Consider the following 15,888-nt stretch of genomic DNA (forward strand, 5'->3'; position numbering starts at 1 on the left):
AGGCCGCAGCTCTAGGCCAGAGCACAGGGGGTAAGGGTAAACAGAGAAAAGAAAAGCTATGGAAGTTTTATATATGATGCATATTTCTGGGCTAGTTCTTCAAATAAGTTGGACAGGTTGATAGGGTAAGTGGACAGGTGGCAGGTTAGTTAGGTGGAAGGATGAATGGGTGGATGGGAGGCTTGTTTGTTAAGTAATTAATTAGAAGGGTGGTTAGGTAAAGAGATATGATAGAAGGGTTAATAATTGCTTAAGTGGACTCATTGATGGATGGATAGATAGCTGGATGGATAGATGGGAGAATGCATCAGTGGAAGGATGGAAAGTTTGGATATTGCTGAAAGGATGTGGTTGGTGAATGGATAGTGAATTGGTTAAATAACTGACTAGGCAGGTAGATGATTAGATCATTGTGGACAAACAAATGGGTAGGTGTACTGATAGATGGTTAATTGGATAGATGAGTTGAATGGACCAATGGATGGAATAGATGTTTGGACTGAAATGAGATGGATAGCCTGGATATAGTTGAAAGAATGAAATGAGTGTTGGATAAAAAGACTGGGATGATTTATGACCCATCCATAAATCATCCCAGTCTTTTTATCTTTTTCACCTAGTCTTTTTAAATGGTGGGATGAACTCACATTAGGTCAAAAGGAGCTTGATGAAGGTCTATGTTTTATCCATGTCTATATTTGATTACAAATGAGCAGTCCAAGATCCAAAAAAAAGAGTTAGTAACTTCATGAAGTATAACTATTAAGGGGCCCTTTCCTATTCCTTTCACTTAGGGTGGAAATACAACTGAGATTGCACTCCATGGCTTGTTCCTGCATCTGTTTTACCCAAATGAGAAACAGCATAACACATGGAATTCTAGAAGGAAGTCAGCCTTTTTGCAGGAACATGTTACAAGTGATTTCCATGCAACAATGATTAAAGCTTGTACACTGGATGACTTTCCTTGAGTTGACATTTTTATTTCACTGAAGGTGCTGTATTCTGGGGCCTGGTTTGGTAGCACAAAGCAGAAAAGCTGGGACATGTGTCTTGTGATGAGACCTCATGAAAGTGTAAGAAGCCATGCCAGCACAGGGGCAGAAATGAACTGAGGAGGGAGACACCAAGAAGTCTTCAAAGTAGACAGGCAACACTCTGCCTGTGCAGAGCCCCCCTTTGTCCTATATGCTCACACATTTGTGCATACAAGTGTGCACACAGTGGATGCCTACACCCTGTTGATGTGGTCCAAACACAGCAGCCAACCCAGGAGCGTGGCAGGAGACAGGTGAGAAGAGCGGTTAAGCAGGGTACATAATGCAGAGCAACTCTGTTCCAGGCCAAGGCAACGGCATGTGCAAAAGGCCCAAGGAGGGAAAGAACCTGGGGGTGTTCCGAAGACTGGAGTAACTGGTACAGGGTATACAGATGGCAGGAAAGGAGGTGGGAGTGCCAGGAGGGGCCAAGCTATGCAGGGTTTTGCAGGCTGTGGGGAGCTTGGACATTATATTTGGGACAAGTGACAAGGTCTAATGTGTATTTAAATATGGTTCTGGCTGCTGTGTAGAGACTGAAGTGTATGTAGAGGACAGAAGGGACAAGAGGAAGAGCCATTGGTAGGTTGTGGCCAGGACAGAGGGATTGAAGGATGGCACTGGAGATCTCCAATACAGATGGGCTGAAGGAGGGCATTCCTTCTTCAGCAAACACTTACTGGGCAACTACTTATAAAGGCACTGGGCTAAGAGCTAGAGGGAAGAGAAGGGTGAAGAGAGCCCTACAGTCATATAGGTTCCAAATGAATTAGGAGATAAGATGCTGTGTCATTTAAAATGGGTCTCTTGTTGGGTGGCTGGAGGCTTCAATGAGATCACGTGTGTGAAGTTGTATCTAGGCCCAGCATAAAGTAAGTACTCAATGATGCTTTGCTACTACTAATTGGGCATATAAGTACTAGACAGTTTTTTTCTGAAGAAATGCTAGTTGCCAGATAAAAGGATTAAGGAATGGTCAGAGTGTTACAGAACCTCTGGGCTGCTCTGATTGAAACAGAACCCACAGGCTGTTTAGTTAGGGGCCAGATTGCCCGCAGCCAGAATTACAACTCTCAGTACTAGAGTTTAGTGAAAAGAAAAAGAACTGTTTATTTAACAGTTATATAGATTTAGATTCCCCCTGGCTGGTTTGGCTCAATGGATTGAGCGTCGGCCTGCGAGCTAAGTGTCGCTGGTTTGATCTTCCAGTCAGGGCACATCAGAGAAGGAAAACTCTGATTCCAAAAAACCTCCGCTGCCTTGCGGCATACCTCTTCAGGGGAAAGGCTAAGGGAGTAAACCCCGACAGAAAATCCGGAGCCGGAGTCCCTAAGGCGGTTTGACGTTGTAGTCAACACCGGCAACTCCTGCGGCGCACCTGAAGCCAAGCTGTATTGACTCCATCTTTCCCTTGGATCCTTCAGCTGCGAAGAGAGGGGGGGTCTGCTGCATGGGCAACAGCAGACCCTCCATATCACCCTGCCCAGGCTCTGTAGCTTCAGCTTCACTGGAGAGGACACTCCAGCGTCATCGTAAGATGTCGATTCAACACGGGAGGAGACAGATACCGTGTCACTCCCGAGTCGGACTGCACAGCCATTCTCGGCGGTGCAGATGGACTCTTAAGAAGCTACACCATCGTCTCTCGAGACGGACGGCTGCCGACGATAGATTTAGATTATCTGCGGATTTCTGCTGTTGAGTCTTATGTTCTTTAAAATACCCACAAACACATAGTTCTGCCTCCCCCTACCAAACCAGGCCAGCCTTAGAAAAGTCGGAAACACCGTTTCCCTACTTCCTAGGCACAGCTCAGCTTTACCAGTAGCTGCCAGTCACTCAAATCTGACTGGGGAGGTCCTTTCTGTGTGGTGCCCTCCAGTTTTCAATGCAGAACCGTGTGGATTCTCAGCCTCCTTGTAAACTGCCTTCTTCCTGCAAACCATGTGGATCTTCTCTCCTTCTCAAAACCACATGACGAGAGCCTCTTAAAGCGTCCTGGAGAGCCCTCTCAAAACCACACGGAGAACTCAGTTTCTTTAATCCGCATGGAGAAGGCCCCTTCACCAAGCCGCATGAAGGGGGTGCAAGCGAGAGCGATAGCGACCAAGAGAGAGAGAGAGAGAGAGAGAGAGAGAGAGAGAGAGAGAGAGAGAGAGAGAGACAGAGACAGAGACAGAGACAGAGACAGAGAGACAGAGGGAGAGCGTGAGACCCTGCTAAAAAGTCTGCAGCTGCTTATATATCCCTGACTGCATCCTCTGATGCAGTGGGTGTTGCAACCCGTTCTGACCATTCACAGAACCCTACACAAGCTCTGTAGGCTCCTTCCGTACCATCCCACAGTTCAAGACCCCTCCCATCTTCCTGAGCCTTGGAAGTATCAAAGCCATTTTGCATAACAAAGACACAAGCAACTAGCCCCAGACATGCAAAGGTGTCTTAAAAGCTGCTTCCTTTTCCCCATCCCCCAGCCGCAAACTCTGGGGTTTTTGGACACCCCCGTTTCTGTAACAAGGGTCCCATGTAAATTACCTTTTAACCTTCAAACCCTCAAGCCTTGGTTTTAGGGTCAGACCCCAGTTTACATTGGCAACCACACCCCTAGCTGGGGGGCGGGGGGGGGGGTCTCACACTAGTCACATTCACTCTGAGACTTACTTGTCTCATCTGTCTAGCAGTGTAATAATTCCAACCTCAGGGAGATCAGCAGCCAGAGGTGTGTAAAAGCACCGAGCACAGTGTTAGCACATGGTTGCTTTTATTCCCTTTTGTGTTTCATTTGGCATTTGGGCTGCAGGAATGAGGTGGAACACATGGTGATGGAGGATGGAGCAAACGTGGAAATGATGGGCATGTCTGCAGTAGTGGGAGAGGGACCCAGAGAGGGCCTTGTTGTGGTGATCATTTTGTAACAGATACATATATCATTAAAATTTTTATTTTTCCTATTACCATTTAACTACATATATCATTTCATTGTGACTAATATGTCAGTTATAGCTCAACAGAAAAAGGAAGTCTGAGTTTTGCAGAACAGGCAGCAGTGCGCAGTGGAAGGTCCTCTTTCGGAGCTCAACTCGGTGGCCTTAGCAAGTCATTTCCTCATTCTGTGCCCAGTCTACTCCTCTATAAAGTGGGGTGCTAAAGTACCTTCCTTGAGGAGTCACTGGGGGTTTGCTGACATGATGATCACACAAGCATCTAGCAGAGGATCTGGGACACAATTTGCACCCACAGTAGAGAAATGTTCTAGGTTGATACCATGCACCCTCTTAGCGTGGGGAAGGGCCCCAATAGGCTGAGGAAATGACCATTTATTGAGCACCTACTAAGTGCCAGATCCTTTGACATAAAGTATTTCCACTGAATCCACACACCCTCAACAGAGGCATTACTATTCGCACTTTACAGATGAAGCTGAAACTCAGAGGTGAAATGATTTGATCAAGGTCTCCTGGAGGGCAGGTCTAAGATCACGGATTCATCCTTTGCCCCAAGCCTCCTGGTTCCTACTAAAAAATGTAAAACCACATAATCCCATGATAGTCATTGAAGCTACGGTGCAAACGAGTTTGGAAAAAACTTCTAGGGAGCACATTTAAGGGAGGAAGTAGAGAAAGAGCATCTGAGCATAAGGCGCCAGGGACTGTGAGCTCCACTCACCAAAGGACCTCCCTATTCTCTGAACAGTGTCCTTTTATAATATGATAACTGAAGGTAAGAGATCTGCTATCATAGAGACATGATCTCTATAATAGAGGAAGTGAACTGGGAAGGAGACAGACTAGATCACATGTGTAGTTTATGGACCGGTCCTTAACCTCACATTTCCCTGAAACTAACACGCAGAAAAAAAGTGGCACAAACACACACAGATACACAGTCCCATATACAAAGAAATCAGCAATCAAACCCGCTCAGATCCAGTTACCTAGGTTCACATGGAGACTCCCAAATACATGCACACTCGCCCATACATACATGCAGACTCTCACACGCCTCCCCTCTCACACTGTAACAAGCAAGTACTCGCAGGCACACATCCACCCTCTCTCAGTCAGACACACGATGACAAGAGGAAAAACATTAAACCACAGATTCATTCTTTCACTTGCTTGGTTTAGGGTGCGGCAGCAGTAGTTTGAGGCCAGGCCTGTTGGAAACCCAAATTCAGGAAACAGAGAAACAGACGCCCAGTTCAGCCACTGAGAGGCTATGCAGATTCTGAAGGTGACCTATCTCGTCCTTCTGGTTAATTCTGGTGGGATCCTGGGTGAGGTGAGGTCTGGGGAACAGACACAGCCCCACCTGTGGTAGGACTGTAGCTCAGCTGCTTGGGGCGCTGTCACTCCTGCAGGCCCTAGATGTCACTAGGAGACCCAGCAGTCCTGGGGGAGGAGGGAGAAGTCAAGGAAGAGGGTGCAGGGCCTGGGTTGAGATGCCCATTTGAGGTACAATTTAGACAAAATATACATCAAACTCTGCAGCTACACAGACCAAGAGTCAGCCCCAAGCTCCGCCACCCCCTCTGCGGGCGACACCAGGCCTGTCCCTGAACCTTTCTGCGCCCCACCCGTACCTCCTGCTTTGGGAAGAGGCCCAAGGGGACACGCTGCTCCTGACTGCTGCACCCCTGGTACTTGTGCACACTAAGAGCTCAGTAAATATTTGTTGAATACATGAAAGAGCAGGCATTAAAGCAACAGCAAGATGCCACTTGTGTGCCTGTTGAATGGGCAAAAATGGAAAAGTCTGATAATTACTAGTACTGGTGAAAGCATGGGGAAACAGGCACAGCCAAATGCCACTGCTGAGAGGGTCAGCATGCACAGCCATGTCGGTGGGCAACTGACAGTGTCTGTCAACATTTAAAGTGTACCAAGTGTTTCTCACATGTGTGTGCCAAGATGCTGCACAGGAAGGTGCAGGGCCACATTGTTTTCAAGAGCAAAATACTGGAAACCATTTATGTGCCCATCCACAGGCGATAGCTAAGTGAACATTGAGGATGCAGTCTTAAAAATATTGTGAAGTTTTTTAAAGGAATGAAGTTGATCTATATGTGATCTATCCAAGTTGCCAGGATATGTTGTTAGGTGAAAAGGGCAATATGGAGAAAGATATAACATTTATAGAGGAAAAAATTCTATTCAAAGCAGCACTGTATTCTTATGAGGGAAAATGCAGGTATGTAAATGCACACAAAAAGATCTGGAAAGACAGATGTCTGGGGAGGGAAAATGCTTTAGTTATTTTATACAAGGAAATAGTAAAGTAAATTAAGGAGGGGGGAGAAATGAGCATCAGTGAAGCATCTAGTAGGTGCTCAGCGAAGCTTTGTAAACTCTGAAAAGAGATAATACAAGAATGTTGAGTATAAACTCTGTTACTGTAAAATGCTATCTTCTCTCGAGCCAATGGCATCAGTCCCTTTCTGGGCTTGATAGTCTGGGCCTGGTGACTCAGAATGCTCTCCCCAAAGGGACTCATTGCCCCAGGCTAGCCCATTGCCTTTCCCCAGCCAAGCCTCGCCTATAAGCCATTGTGGTGACGCTCAGTGCCTCTCCTGCTTAGTTTAGGCTCATCTCCTGCCATTTGCCACTCAGGTCCTTCATTTTTTTGTCTCCAAGCCTGAGCCTGTGCTGTGCTCTGCCAGGAGTGCTCTCCCTTCTCTTCCTTGGGCTAAGTCCCTTGGACTTTAAAATTCAGGTCAAGGATCACCTCCTTCCGGAGTCTGCGCAAGGCCCTGCTGGCTTGGCCTGGTGCCTACCCTCACACCAGCGCACACTGGGCTTCGCCATGTCATGGGCCACGGTCAGGTCTGCTACTGGTCAGTGTGCCCCGAAACTAGACAGCTCCTCAAACTGAGAGAAAGAACCAGGCCACGTTCAACCTCTTGCCACTCTTAACAGCTTTCTCACAGCAAGGGGCCAATGAGCTGAGGAGTCCTCCTGCCCCTACTCTGTGTCCCCAGCCTGCTGTGTCAGTTCTTGTGTCTAGCCTCACAGCTTTTGCAAATTCTTTTTCCCCTCTATGTCGACTGCCAAAGGTGTCTGCTACTGCTTCTTGTCGTCAGCTGCTGAAACCTAATTTGCCCCTTCAGAAATGGGGTAGGGTGGGAACCAGAGCAGGTTATTGGAATAGTAAAAGTAGAATAAATAGGCTCAGGCAAGGTCCTGAGGGATTTGCTGATGAAAAGGCACTGGACCTGCTTTGTGACAGTTCTCGGAGCCACTGGATTAAGTCAATTTGCCTGGAGCCAAGATGCTGACAGGGGTGGGGGTGGGGAGCTGAGACTGGAACCAGGTATGTCTGAGCTCGACAACCAGTGCTCTCAGAAATCCTCTTTCCAGCCCCTCCCATTTTGGAATTATTAATACACTAATAGTGGCTACTTTCTGAAAGCTGGTTAGTACGGGCTACTTCACATCATCTCTGACCAATCTCTCCTTTCTTCACCTGTCACACGGGGACAAATGGGCCTGCTGGAAGGTTCTCATCCAGCCTCCCCAGAACTGCCAAGGAGCCAGCCTGTCATCACACTGGAGTCCAGCCACTGGCTCACGTCATCACTCACTGCCCTTTCGGCCTCCTCTGTCCGAGAGGAGAAACTTCTTGGACTCATGTGTTCCCAGCTAGCTGCATGGCAACCCCCTCCTCGCTAAAACACATACTTTCCTGCTGTTGGGAGGGGCTAGGACTAGGGTCTACCACACACAGTGACGTAGGGCTCCCCAAAACACCTTCACCGAGCTCCACCAGCACCCTGAATAGTGCTTTTCTCATCTGGCAAATGGCGACACCTGACTCGCAGAACCATGAGAGAGAGAAAATAAGATAATATACCAAGACGTTGTTAGCAGCAAATGGTGACGCTCTCTCCTACAAAGCACGAGTGTCCCAGCTCTTCCTTAGAGGAGTCTTGACACCCATTTCAGGGCCAAGTGTGGTGACATTCTGGGCAGGGGAACTGGGCTCAGGGACAGCTGTGAGGTATGTCCCAAGGTCCCTACCATAGGTGATCTTGGCTAAAGCCCTAAGTGTCTGGAAGGTCAGCAGCCAGAGGGCTCCTTCTTTCTACACTGGATCCTACCGTGTCCCCTGAGCTTTTAAGGTTGTTTCCTGCAGTCAGGGTGAAATCCACACCCCTCCTACCTCCCAGTGAGACCCTGCCCTACCAAATGACCAAGCCCTAGGCCTCACCCCTCTACACATGCCTCCTTTCTGACCCTTTTGCATGCACTCACTACCACCTCAGGGCCTCCACAGTGGCTCTTCTGTCTACCTGGAGTCCTCGTCACTCGCTTTTAGAAAGACCTCAACTCCCATGTCACCATCTCCAAGAGGCTCCCCTGACCACCTTATCTCACTCCTTCCCTACCCAGTAAACACCTTGTGACTCCCTTTCTCCCTGTTTATTTCCCACATAGCACTTACCACAATCTGAAAAGATCCTGTGAATTTACTGCCTGTTCCCCTAGATCTGCTAGAAGACCCTTCAGTCCTCAGTGCCTGGCAGACAGTAGGCACTCAATAAATACCTACTGAATAAATACCAAAGTGAAATAAATACGTTATTACCCCTATACTGTAGATAAGACTTCTGGGGCACAGAGAAACTAAAGCCTGCCCCAGGCCACATGTTTATTAAGTGACAGATTTAAACCCAGGCTGGCTGAGAGCAGAATCCATGCTCTACACCCCATAGTTTGGGGGTCCCCAGAGGCAGACCCCCATGGGAACCCTGGATGCCCCACATGCTAGAGGAGGAGTGCTGAGGAGAGCTGGGTAAGAGACTAGTTTCAGGATGATACATCCTGATCAGAGGCTGCTTTTCCTAGCAGATCTTTGTCAAAGTTGGGAAAAAAACAAAAGACAAACAAAAAAACCTTGCAAAACTGAGTTCCAAGGGCTGGGTCTCTTCCTTCTGGTTTGCCAGGGCCTGCCTGCCAACTTGGGGAGGAGAACCGTCCCACATGTCTGGCTGTGGTCCAGCAATCTGTGGGCACAGGGCTGACCCTGTGACAAGAAGTTACTTGTTCTGAGCATGTTTTCTGTGCTTGGCACCTTGCTTCAGGCTCTGCATGCATTGCTGCTCTATGAGATATAAAACTTCCAGAGCCCTTTTTTTTTTTCAGAACTCACTTTGCAGATGGGTCAAATGAGGCCCAAAGAGGGCAGCTGCTTGCCCAGCGTCACTAGGCCTGGAGTCCAAATGCAGCCCAGTCTTACTGTAGATTTTGAGCTCCCCAGGCTCCCATGCTGCCTAGCTTCCTGTGAGTCTAGCACCAGTCCTCTAGGGAGAATGGCCCAGGAGACAAATGCTTGCCAATCAGCGTGTTTCTTTTTCCCTTTTGGCATCTAGATTCGGTTTCGTTTTGAACTCAGGACTTTAGAAAATGAAAACAAAGCTACAGTAACCGTCAATGTTGGCACTGAAGATAACCCACGTGGACTCAGCAACTGGGGCCTGACTCACCACACTTTCACAACCAGGATCTGGCCAGGTTGGAGAATGAGGCTAGTCCCGTTGTGCAGGCAAGGAAACCAAGACTGAGCGGGGCCCAAAGCCACAAAGGGTGAGACAGAGGCTTGGATACCAAGATCTGGAGCTTCCCAAGCTTATAAATGAGAGAGAAGCTGGTAGACCTGCACTCCGGGCCGGCTCAGGATCCAAATGAATCTGATTTCCATGGCATCTACTATTTTTCCAGAAGACAGACCAGGATTTGAGATCACCAGGTCAGGGGGAAGGAGTTTACAATACAGTGGGCAAGGACAAAAGCTTTGGGGTCCAATATCCTGTGTATGAATCTCGGCTCTGCGCCTTCCAAGCTGTGTGCTCCCGGGCAAGTGACTCCCCTCTTAGCCTCAGTTTCCTTTTCTGTAAAATGGGCAGGTTGGAATGTCGTATGCCAATCCAATGATCTGAGGACTATAAAGCATTTATCACACCGTCAGCTTAAGCCAATATAGCACAAGTATCAATAAATGAATTGAAGGAAGGGGGTCCACAGGGATGGGAGGGAGGATATCAGCAAGATGGGAGGGGTAAGATAAGGAAGCCCCAGTTCCAATGGAAAAGGGGTGGCTCTCCCAAGTAGCTAAGTAGACTGTCCATGGGGGTGAGGGTATATGGGCCATCAGCTATTTATACATTTCCCTCTGCCCAGAGGCCTGCCAAGGAGACATATTGGCAGGAAGACAAGTCATGTAGGAGCCAGACCAGCCTGGCTGCTTTCTCTGGGCCTGGACTACCTGCCCCAGCTCAAGCAAGAAGAAAATAAGGAGCCTGGCTTGCCCTGGTGAAACTCTCCTCCTACTCTGCCTGCTCCTCTTCTAACCTGTGCTCCCCAGGCTAGGGCTTCTAAAGATGGGCATAAGGAATGAAGCCATGTGTCTGCGGACTCTGACATGCTGCTATTCCCACAGGTACCCTTGGGTGAACAACAGCAACAGCAAACACCTAATGAATTCTTATTATATGCCAGGGACTATTCTAAGCAATTGACCAACCCATGATTATTCATTTAATCCCTCTGAGATGAGGAAAGTACTATTATTGCTTCACAGGTGAAGAAACCAAGGCAGAGAGGTTAATTACATGCTCAAGGGCACAAGGCTAGAAAGTCAAAGAGGCAGAATTGGAACACAGGTTGTTTGGATCCATAGTCTAGCTCTGAAATGACCAGAGCACCCGACCACTGGCACATGCATGGCTCTGCATCTTCTGTCACCCTCTGCACACAAGTGCATGCACATGCACACACACACAACCCAGAATCACCATCAATGACCAACACTAACTGTTGTCACATACAACTCAGGGAGCCAATGGAGTCCTAAGCAAGACTGGTTCTGGGCTACTGCCTGTGTTCAGAAGGAAACACAGGGAGCCTGGGTTCTGTCAGGAAAGGAGGTAGCAGGAAAACTTGGCTTCAGGGCTTCAAGGACAGGACCAGACTAGGTGCCGCTTGAGAGCGGCCTGCAGAGGGCAGTGTGTGCCAGTGTGAGGCCATCCACCATGTCCTCAGCCTGTCCACTGTTCTGTGTAGCCCCTCCAGACTCTAAGACTACCCATCCACCAGCCCCAACCCTTATTTACTCTTCCTTTCCTTCAAAAACACATGTTCCAGTCAGGTACCTACTCCATGCCTTTCTTCCACAGACAGGATCACTGGATCACAAATAAATTGTACAAATTACAGCCTACACCACCATCCCCACCTCCTTCCAAGCCCAAGGTACAAGTGCCATGTGGAGGCAGACACCTGACTGAGGGCCGGAGGGGAACCTACAAGGAAGAAGTGGGGGAAGTGGAGGGCTGCCCAGGATAAAACAGTAGGTTTTAAGAGTCATCACATGACCTCCCCTCCACATCCCCACTCTTATTAGGGTTTTCTGGACCCAAGGGTAGGTAGGACGACGACCATGTCCAGCTTGAAGCAGCTAGAGGAGCTTGAGACCTTCGCCCATTGTCCTTTACAAGATTACAAAGGGTCCTAATATTTGAGAGGGGGGGGATAGTTAATTTTTACGAACCAGGGGTATGGACTTGGGGGGGATTGCTGGGGGAGGGGGGTGCTGGGGGGAGGGGAGCAAGGGGGAGAAAATTGGAACTGTTGTAACAATATAATCAATAAAAAACATTAAAAAAAAAAAAAAAAAAAGAGTCATCACATGAACTAACTTTTCATTGGGCTCTGAAGTGCATTTGGAGGTGCCCAGCTGCTCTCTCCCCAAAATAAAAGTGAGGAGGGTAAGCCTCCTCTAGAGCTCCCCGTCTGCCCGTCACTGCAAATCAGAGCCCCTCCCTGAGCCTCAGTTTCTCCACCAGAGGAGAACCAGCCAAGCCCTCCAGGGATCTTACCAGGCCCCACCCGGTTTCTGAGGAACTCAGCCCGCAGTCGAGGTGCCCCTCCTGTGCTACCAAAGGGTTCCTCTGAAGCCTGTGGTTAGGCCACCATTTCCTGGGAAGCCCAAGCCAAGACCAGGACAGCAGCGGGCGTCGAAGAGTGTGGGGGCGGACGACCCCCCCACCCCCCAGGCTCATGGACTAGGGGGAAGGGCAGCAGCCGCAGCCACAGTCCTGAGGGGTCAGAGGCTGGGATCTTCAGACCGGATCTCAGGTTGGCTGGAGAGGTCTGGCTCGAGCACAGTAGAGGACAGAGATCTGCCAAGTCGGGCCCTGAGACACCTGGCAGGGAGAGGGGCGTGTCAGGGCTAGTCCAGAGTATCCTAATGGGTTAGGCTGCAGAAATCTGCGACCGAAAGCAGGGGACCAAAACGGACACAAAATCCAAAGAGGGCATCCGAGAAGTGACTAGGGGGTTCACAGGCGAGGCCAGAGATTTTGATGGAGGGCTCCTAGGACAAGTGCGGGGCTAAGCCAGGGCTACAGGCCTCCCAGGGGATAGTCTCCGGTGTATGCAAAAGGTCGAGCTGCAGCGCTGAAAAGGAAACCGAAAGTGGCGCCGAAGAATGGGGCCTGCAGGGGGTGGAGCCTCTGTAGAGGGCCCCGCCCCCCAAGCCGATTTAAAAGACTGGTGCAGGGGCGGGCTCGGAGCAGAGTAAGCTGCAGCCGTGGCAGCTGCACGGCTCCCGGCCCTGGAGCATGCGTGAGAGCCGCCCCGGAGCCCCCTGCCGCCCCTCCCGCGGCGCCCCGCGCCCCGCCGCCAGGTGAGCCAGGCACTGGGCAAGGAAGCGGGAGGGAGAGGGGGTAAACTGAAAGGAAAGGACAGCCGGGTGCCAGACTGGCCTCACGGCTGCCACGCCCCTGGCCCCCACGTCCCCATCCTGGCAGCCCCCTGTGCGTGGGGTTCCTGCAGCGAAGCTTTTCTCCTGCCTTTGCCCAGATCGCCTGGACGAGGTGCCAATCCCTGGCCTGGCCAGCAGGCGGCGAGCCGAGGGCCACCCCGTAGTCAGGGCAGCTCTCTCCTCGGCCCCCCTCCGTTTATCCAAACTCGGAGCCGGCTGGAGGCTGGACCCCGAGTCCCCACTACCTTAAAGTGGTCCGCGCACCGGGAAGTCTTTATTTTCTAGCCCACGAGGGCTCAAGGGGGCCGCACGTACTTGGTGCTATGCCCTCAGCCCATAAAGGTCAGCGGCTCAGCCTTAAGCTCCACACACCTCACGGCCCCTCCACCTGTACAGCCCACCCAGACTCTCCACTCACTACCTCTGTCTCCCTTATCAGCGCACCCCCGGACGCTATGGCCCACCCTTCCTGCTGGCCCCGCGTGTAGGATGGTAGCACACAACCAGGTGGCAGCCGACAATGCAATCTCCACGGCAGCAGAGCCCCGACGCCGGCCAGAGCCTTCCTCCTCCTCCTCCTCCTCCTCGCCCGCGGCCCCTGTGCGCCCGCGGCCCTGCCCGGTGGTCCCGGCTCCGGCCCCGGGCGACACGCACTTCCGCACGTTCCGCTCGCACGCCGAGTACCGGCGCATCACCCGCGCCAGCGCGCTCCTCGACGCCTGCGGCTTCTATTGGGGACCCCTGAGCGTGCATGGGGCGCACGAGCGGCTTCGCGCAGAGCCCGTGGGCACCTTTTTGGTGCGCGACAGCCGCCAGCGGAACTGCTTCTTTGCCCTCAGTGTGAAGATGGCCTCAGGCCCCACGAGCATACGCGTACACTTCCAGGCTGGTCGCTTCCATCTGGACGGCAGCCGCGAGAGCTTCGATTGCCTCTTCGAGCTGCTCGAGCACTACGTGGCGGCGCCGCGCCGCATGCTGGGGGCCCCTCTGCGCCAGCGCCGCGTGCGGCCGCTGCAGGAGCTGTGTCGCCAGCGCATCGTGGCCACCGTGGGTCGCGAGAACCTGGCCCGCATCCCCCTCAACCCCGTCCTCCGCGACTACTTGAGCTCCTTCCCCTTCCAGATCTGACCGGCCGCGCAGGCAGCATTAACTGGGGCTCCTTGTTATTATTTTTAACTAATTATTATTTCCCTGGAACCACGTGGGTGCCCTCCCCGCCTGGGTTGAAGGGAGCTGGGGTTGGGGGGCTAGGCCTCTCCTCACCTCGGCTGGAGACAAGGCCGCTGACCCCTCCCCAACTCTTGGGGGCTGTGCCCCCTCCTGGTGCTCCCTCTGGGTCCCCCTGGTTGTAGTAGCAGCTTAACTGTGTCTGGGGCCAGGACCTGAACTTGTACCTCCTACCTCTTCATGTTTACATATACCCAGTATCTTTGCACAAACCAGGGGTTGGGGAGGGTCTCTGGCTTTAGTTTTCTGCTGTGCAGAATCCTATTTTAATATTTTTTACAACCAGTTTAGGTAATAAACTTTATTATGAAAGTTTTTTTTTTTTTTTTTTAAAGAAAAAAAGGTTTCTAGAGTGTGTACTTTGGTCAAAGGTTTCCTTGGTTTTGAATAGATCTGGGGGAGAGGGATCCTAAGACTAACTTTTATGGCTGCAGGTGGTATGTAGTTCATATTCTATGGCTAAGAACTCTCCTTGGTTCCCCCCACAGCTCTAGGGATAGAGGAAACCATTGTTCCTCTCGTTTTGGTACTGTGTGTCTGGTTAAAATGGCAGTTCATGTTTGAGCACTTAATGTGTACCTGGCCCTTTTTGGCGCTTTACCTGCTTTCATTTACTTAACCCTATTGAGACAATTCTATGAAGCAAGGCTCTTAACCAATTTTACAGAAGAGAAAACAAGTGCTGGGGTAGATTGACCTTTGGTCATTTCTGTGTCAAAAAAGATACTTGGGCCTTTTTTGGCTGTCCACACAGAATCTGTTTGAAATGGATGACAGAGAGATTTCCATTATGTGACCACAATAACTTCCAGGAAGTGAGGGGGAGAGGAGGCTTGATGAGTTTTTGGAAGGAGGTGTGGCACATTCTAAACTCAGCATCAAGGAAAACATTTTAGATGGGATGAGGGTACAGGGTTCGGCCTGACTTCCCTCTTCCTGCCCTGTTCTGTCTTGTGTATTTTTTTTCCCCCTCCCCCTATATTTTTTGGTGAATGCACAACTTGGAGTCACAAAGAGCATTTGTGGTCTATGGTGATGGGAAGGCCCTGCTGGCAGCTTTGGACAATTCCCTTCGCCTCATGGGGCCTCAGCATAGACCTCAAAAATGGGCTTGCTAGAGCAGGTGGAAGCCTCAGCAGCAGATGTCTAGGCATCACAGAGAAAGTGGTATTTCAGGAGCCACGGGAGGGAATGTCTGCTCCAAGATGCTTGTGGGGCTTGCCTGCAGAACCAGAAAGTCCTATGACACGGGTTTTATGACCAGCCTGACAGATAAGCCATGCTGGCAATTCCGCTGTGCTGCTGTACCCAGTGAATTGAGTCATTTTCAGGTGTAGAGTTAAGCAGATGGCACACTTCATTTTTAGAAGTTAGAATGGCCCTCTGCAGCCTTGGACATGCTTATAATGGAGTGTCCTAATATTTAATAATACCTTTCAGACTTGAAAGTGTAGCAGAAAATTAACTTGAGACCTGGAGCTGCCCAGGCTTGTCTTGGGGATTAAATAGGTTCCAGGCCTCAAGGTTAAGGATGGCCAGGAGAGATTTAGGATCTCATAGTTTTGGCAATTTCATCCTTTAATTAGGTGGGATGGGAGGGAATGAGGTGATGTCTTACTTATCTCTGGCTCTAAGGAATCACTGCTTTTTCTTCTTTTAACCACCTTCTGCCTTTTGTTCTCATCTGTGTGGGATGAAGTTCTTTCCTTATTCTGACTTTCCCTGTCTCCTACCTAGTTTGGACAATGCCTAAAGAAACAGAAATCCAAGAAGGCAGTGCTTGGGCATACCGCAGACACTTAGTGAGTACTTACCGTGTGCAGGGCCCTGTGCTACCTTGTTTAATCCTGACAACTAGCCTGTA

The 15,888-nt window shown here is 50.3% G+C and overlaps 1 protein-coding gene across 1 annotated transcript; it reads left to right on the top strand.

The window, feature by feature from the left end:
• Positions 1-13,223: 13,223 nt before the first annotated feature.
• Positions 13,224-14,339, top strand: SOCS1 (suppressor of cytokine signaling 1). Its single transcript, XM_090279152.1, has one exon. The coding sequence runs from the start codon at positions 13,287-13,289 to the stop codon at positions 13,923-13,925; it is 639 nt and encodes a 212-aa protein (XP_090135278.1). The 5' UTR covers positions 13,224-13,286; the 3' UTR covers positions 13,926-14,339.
• The last annotated feature ends 1,549 nt before the right edge of the window (positions 14,340-15,888 follow it).

The sequence above is a fragment of the Furipterus horrens genome, unplaced genomic scaffold, assembly GCF_987537825.1.
Source record: "Furipterus horrens unplaced genomic scaffold, mFurHor1.1.pri manual_scaffold_5, whole genome shotgun sequence".
Taxonomy (NCBI): Eukaryota; Metazoa; Chordata; class Mammalia; order Chiroptera; family Furipteridae; genus Furipterus; species Furipterus horrens.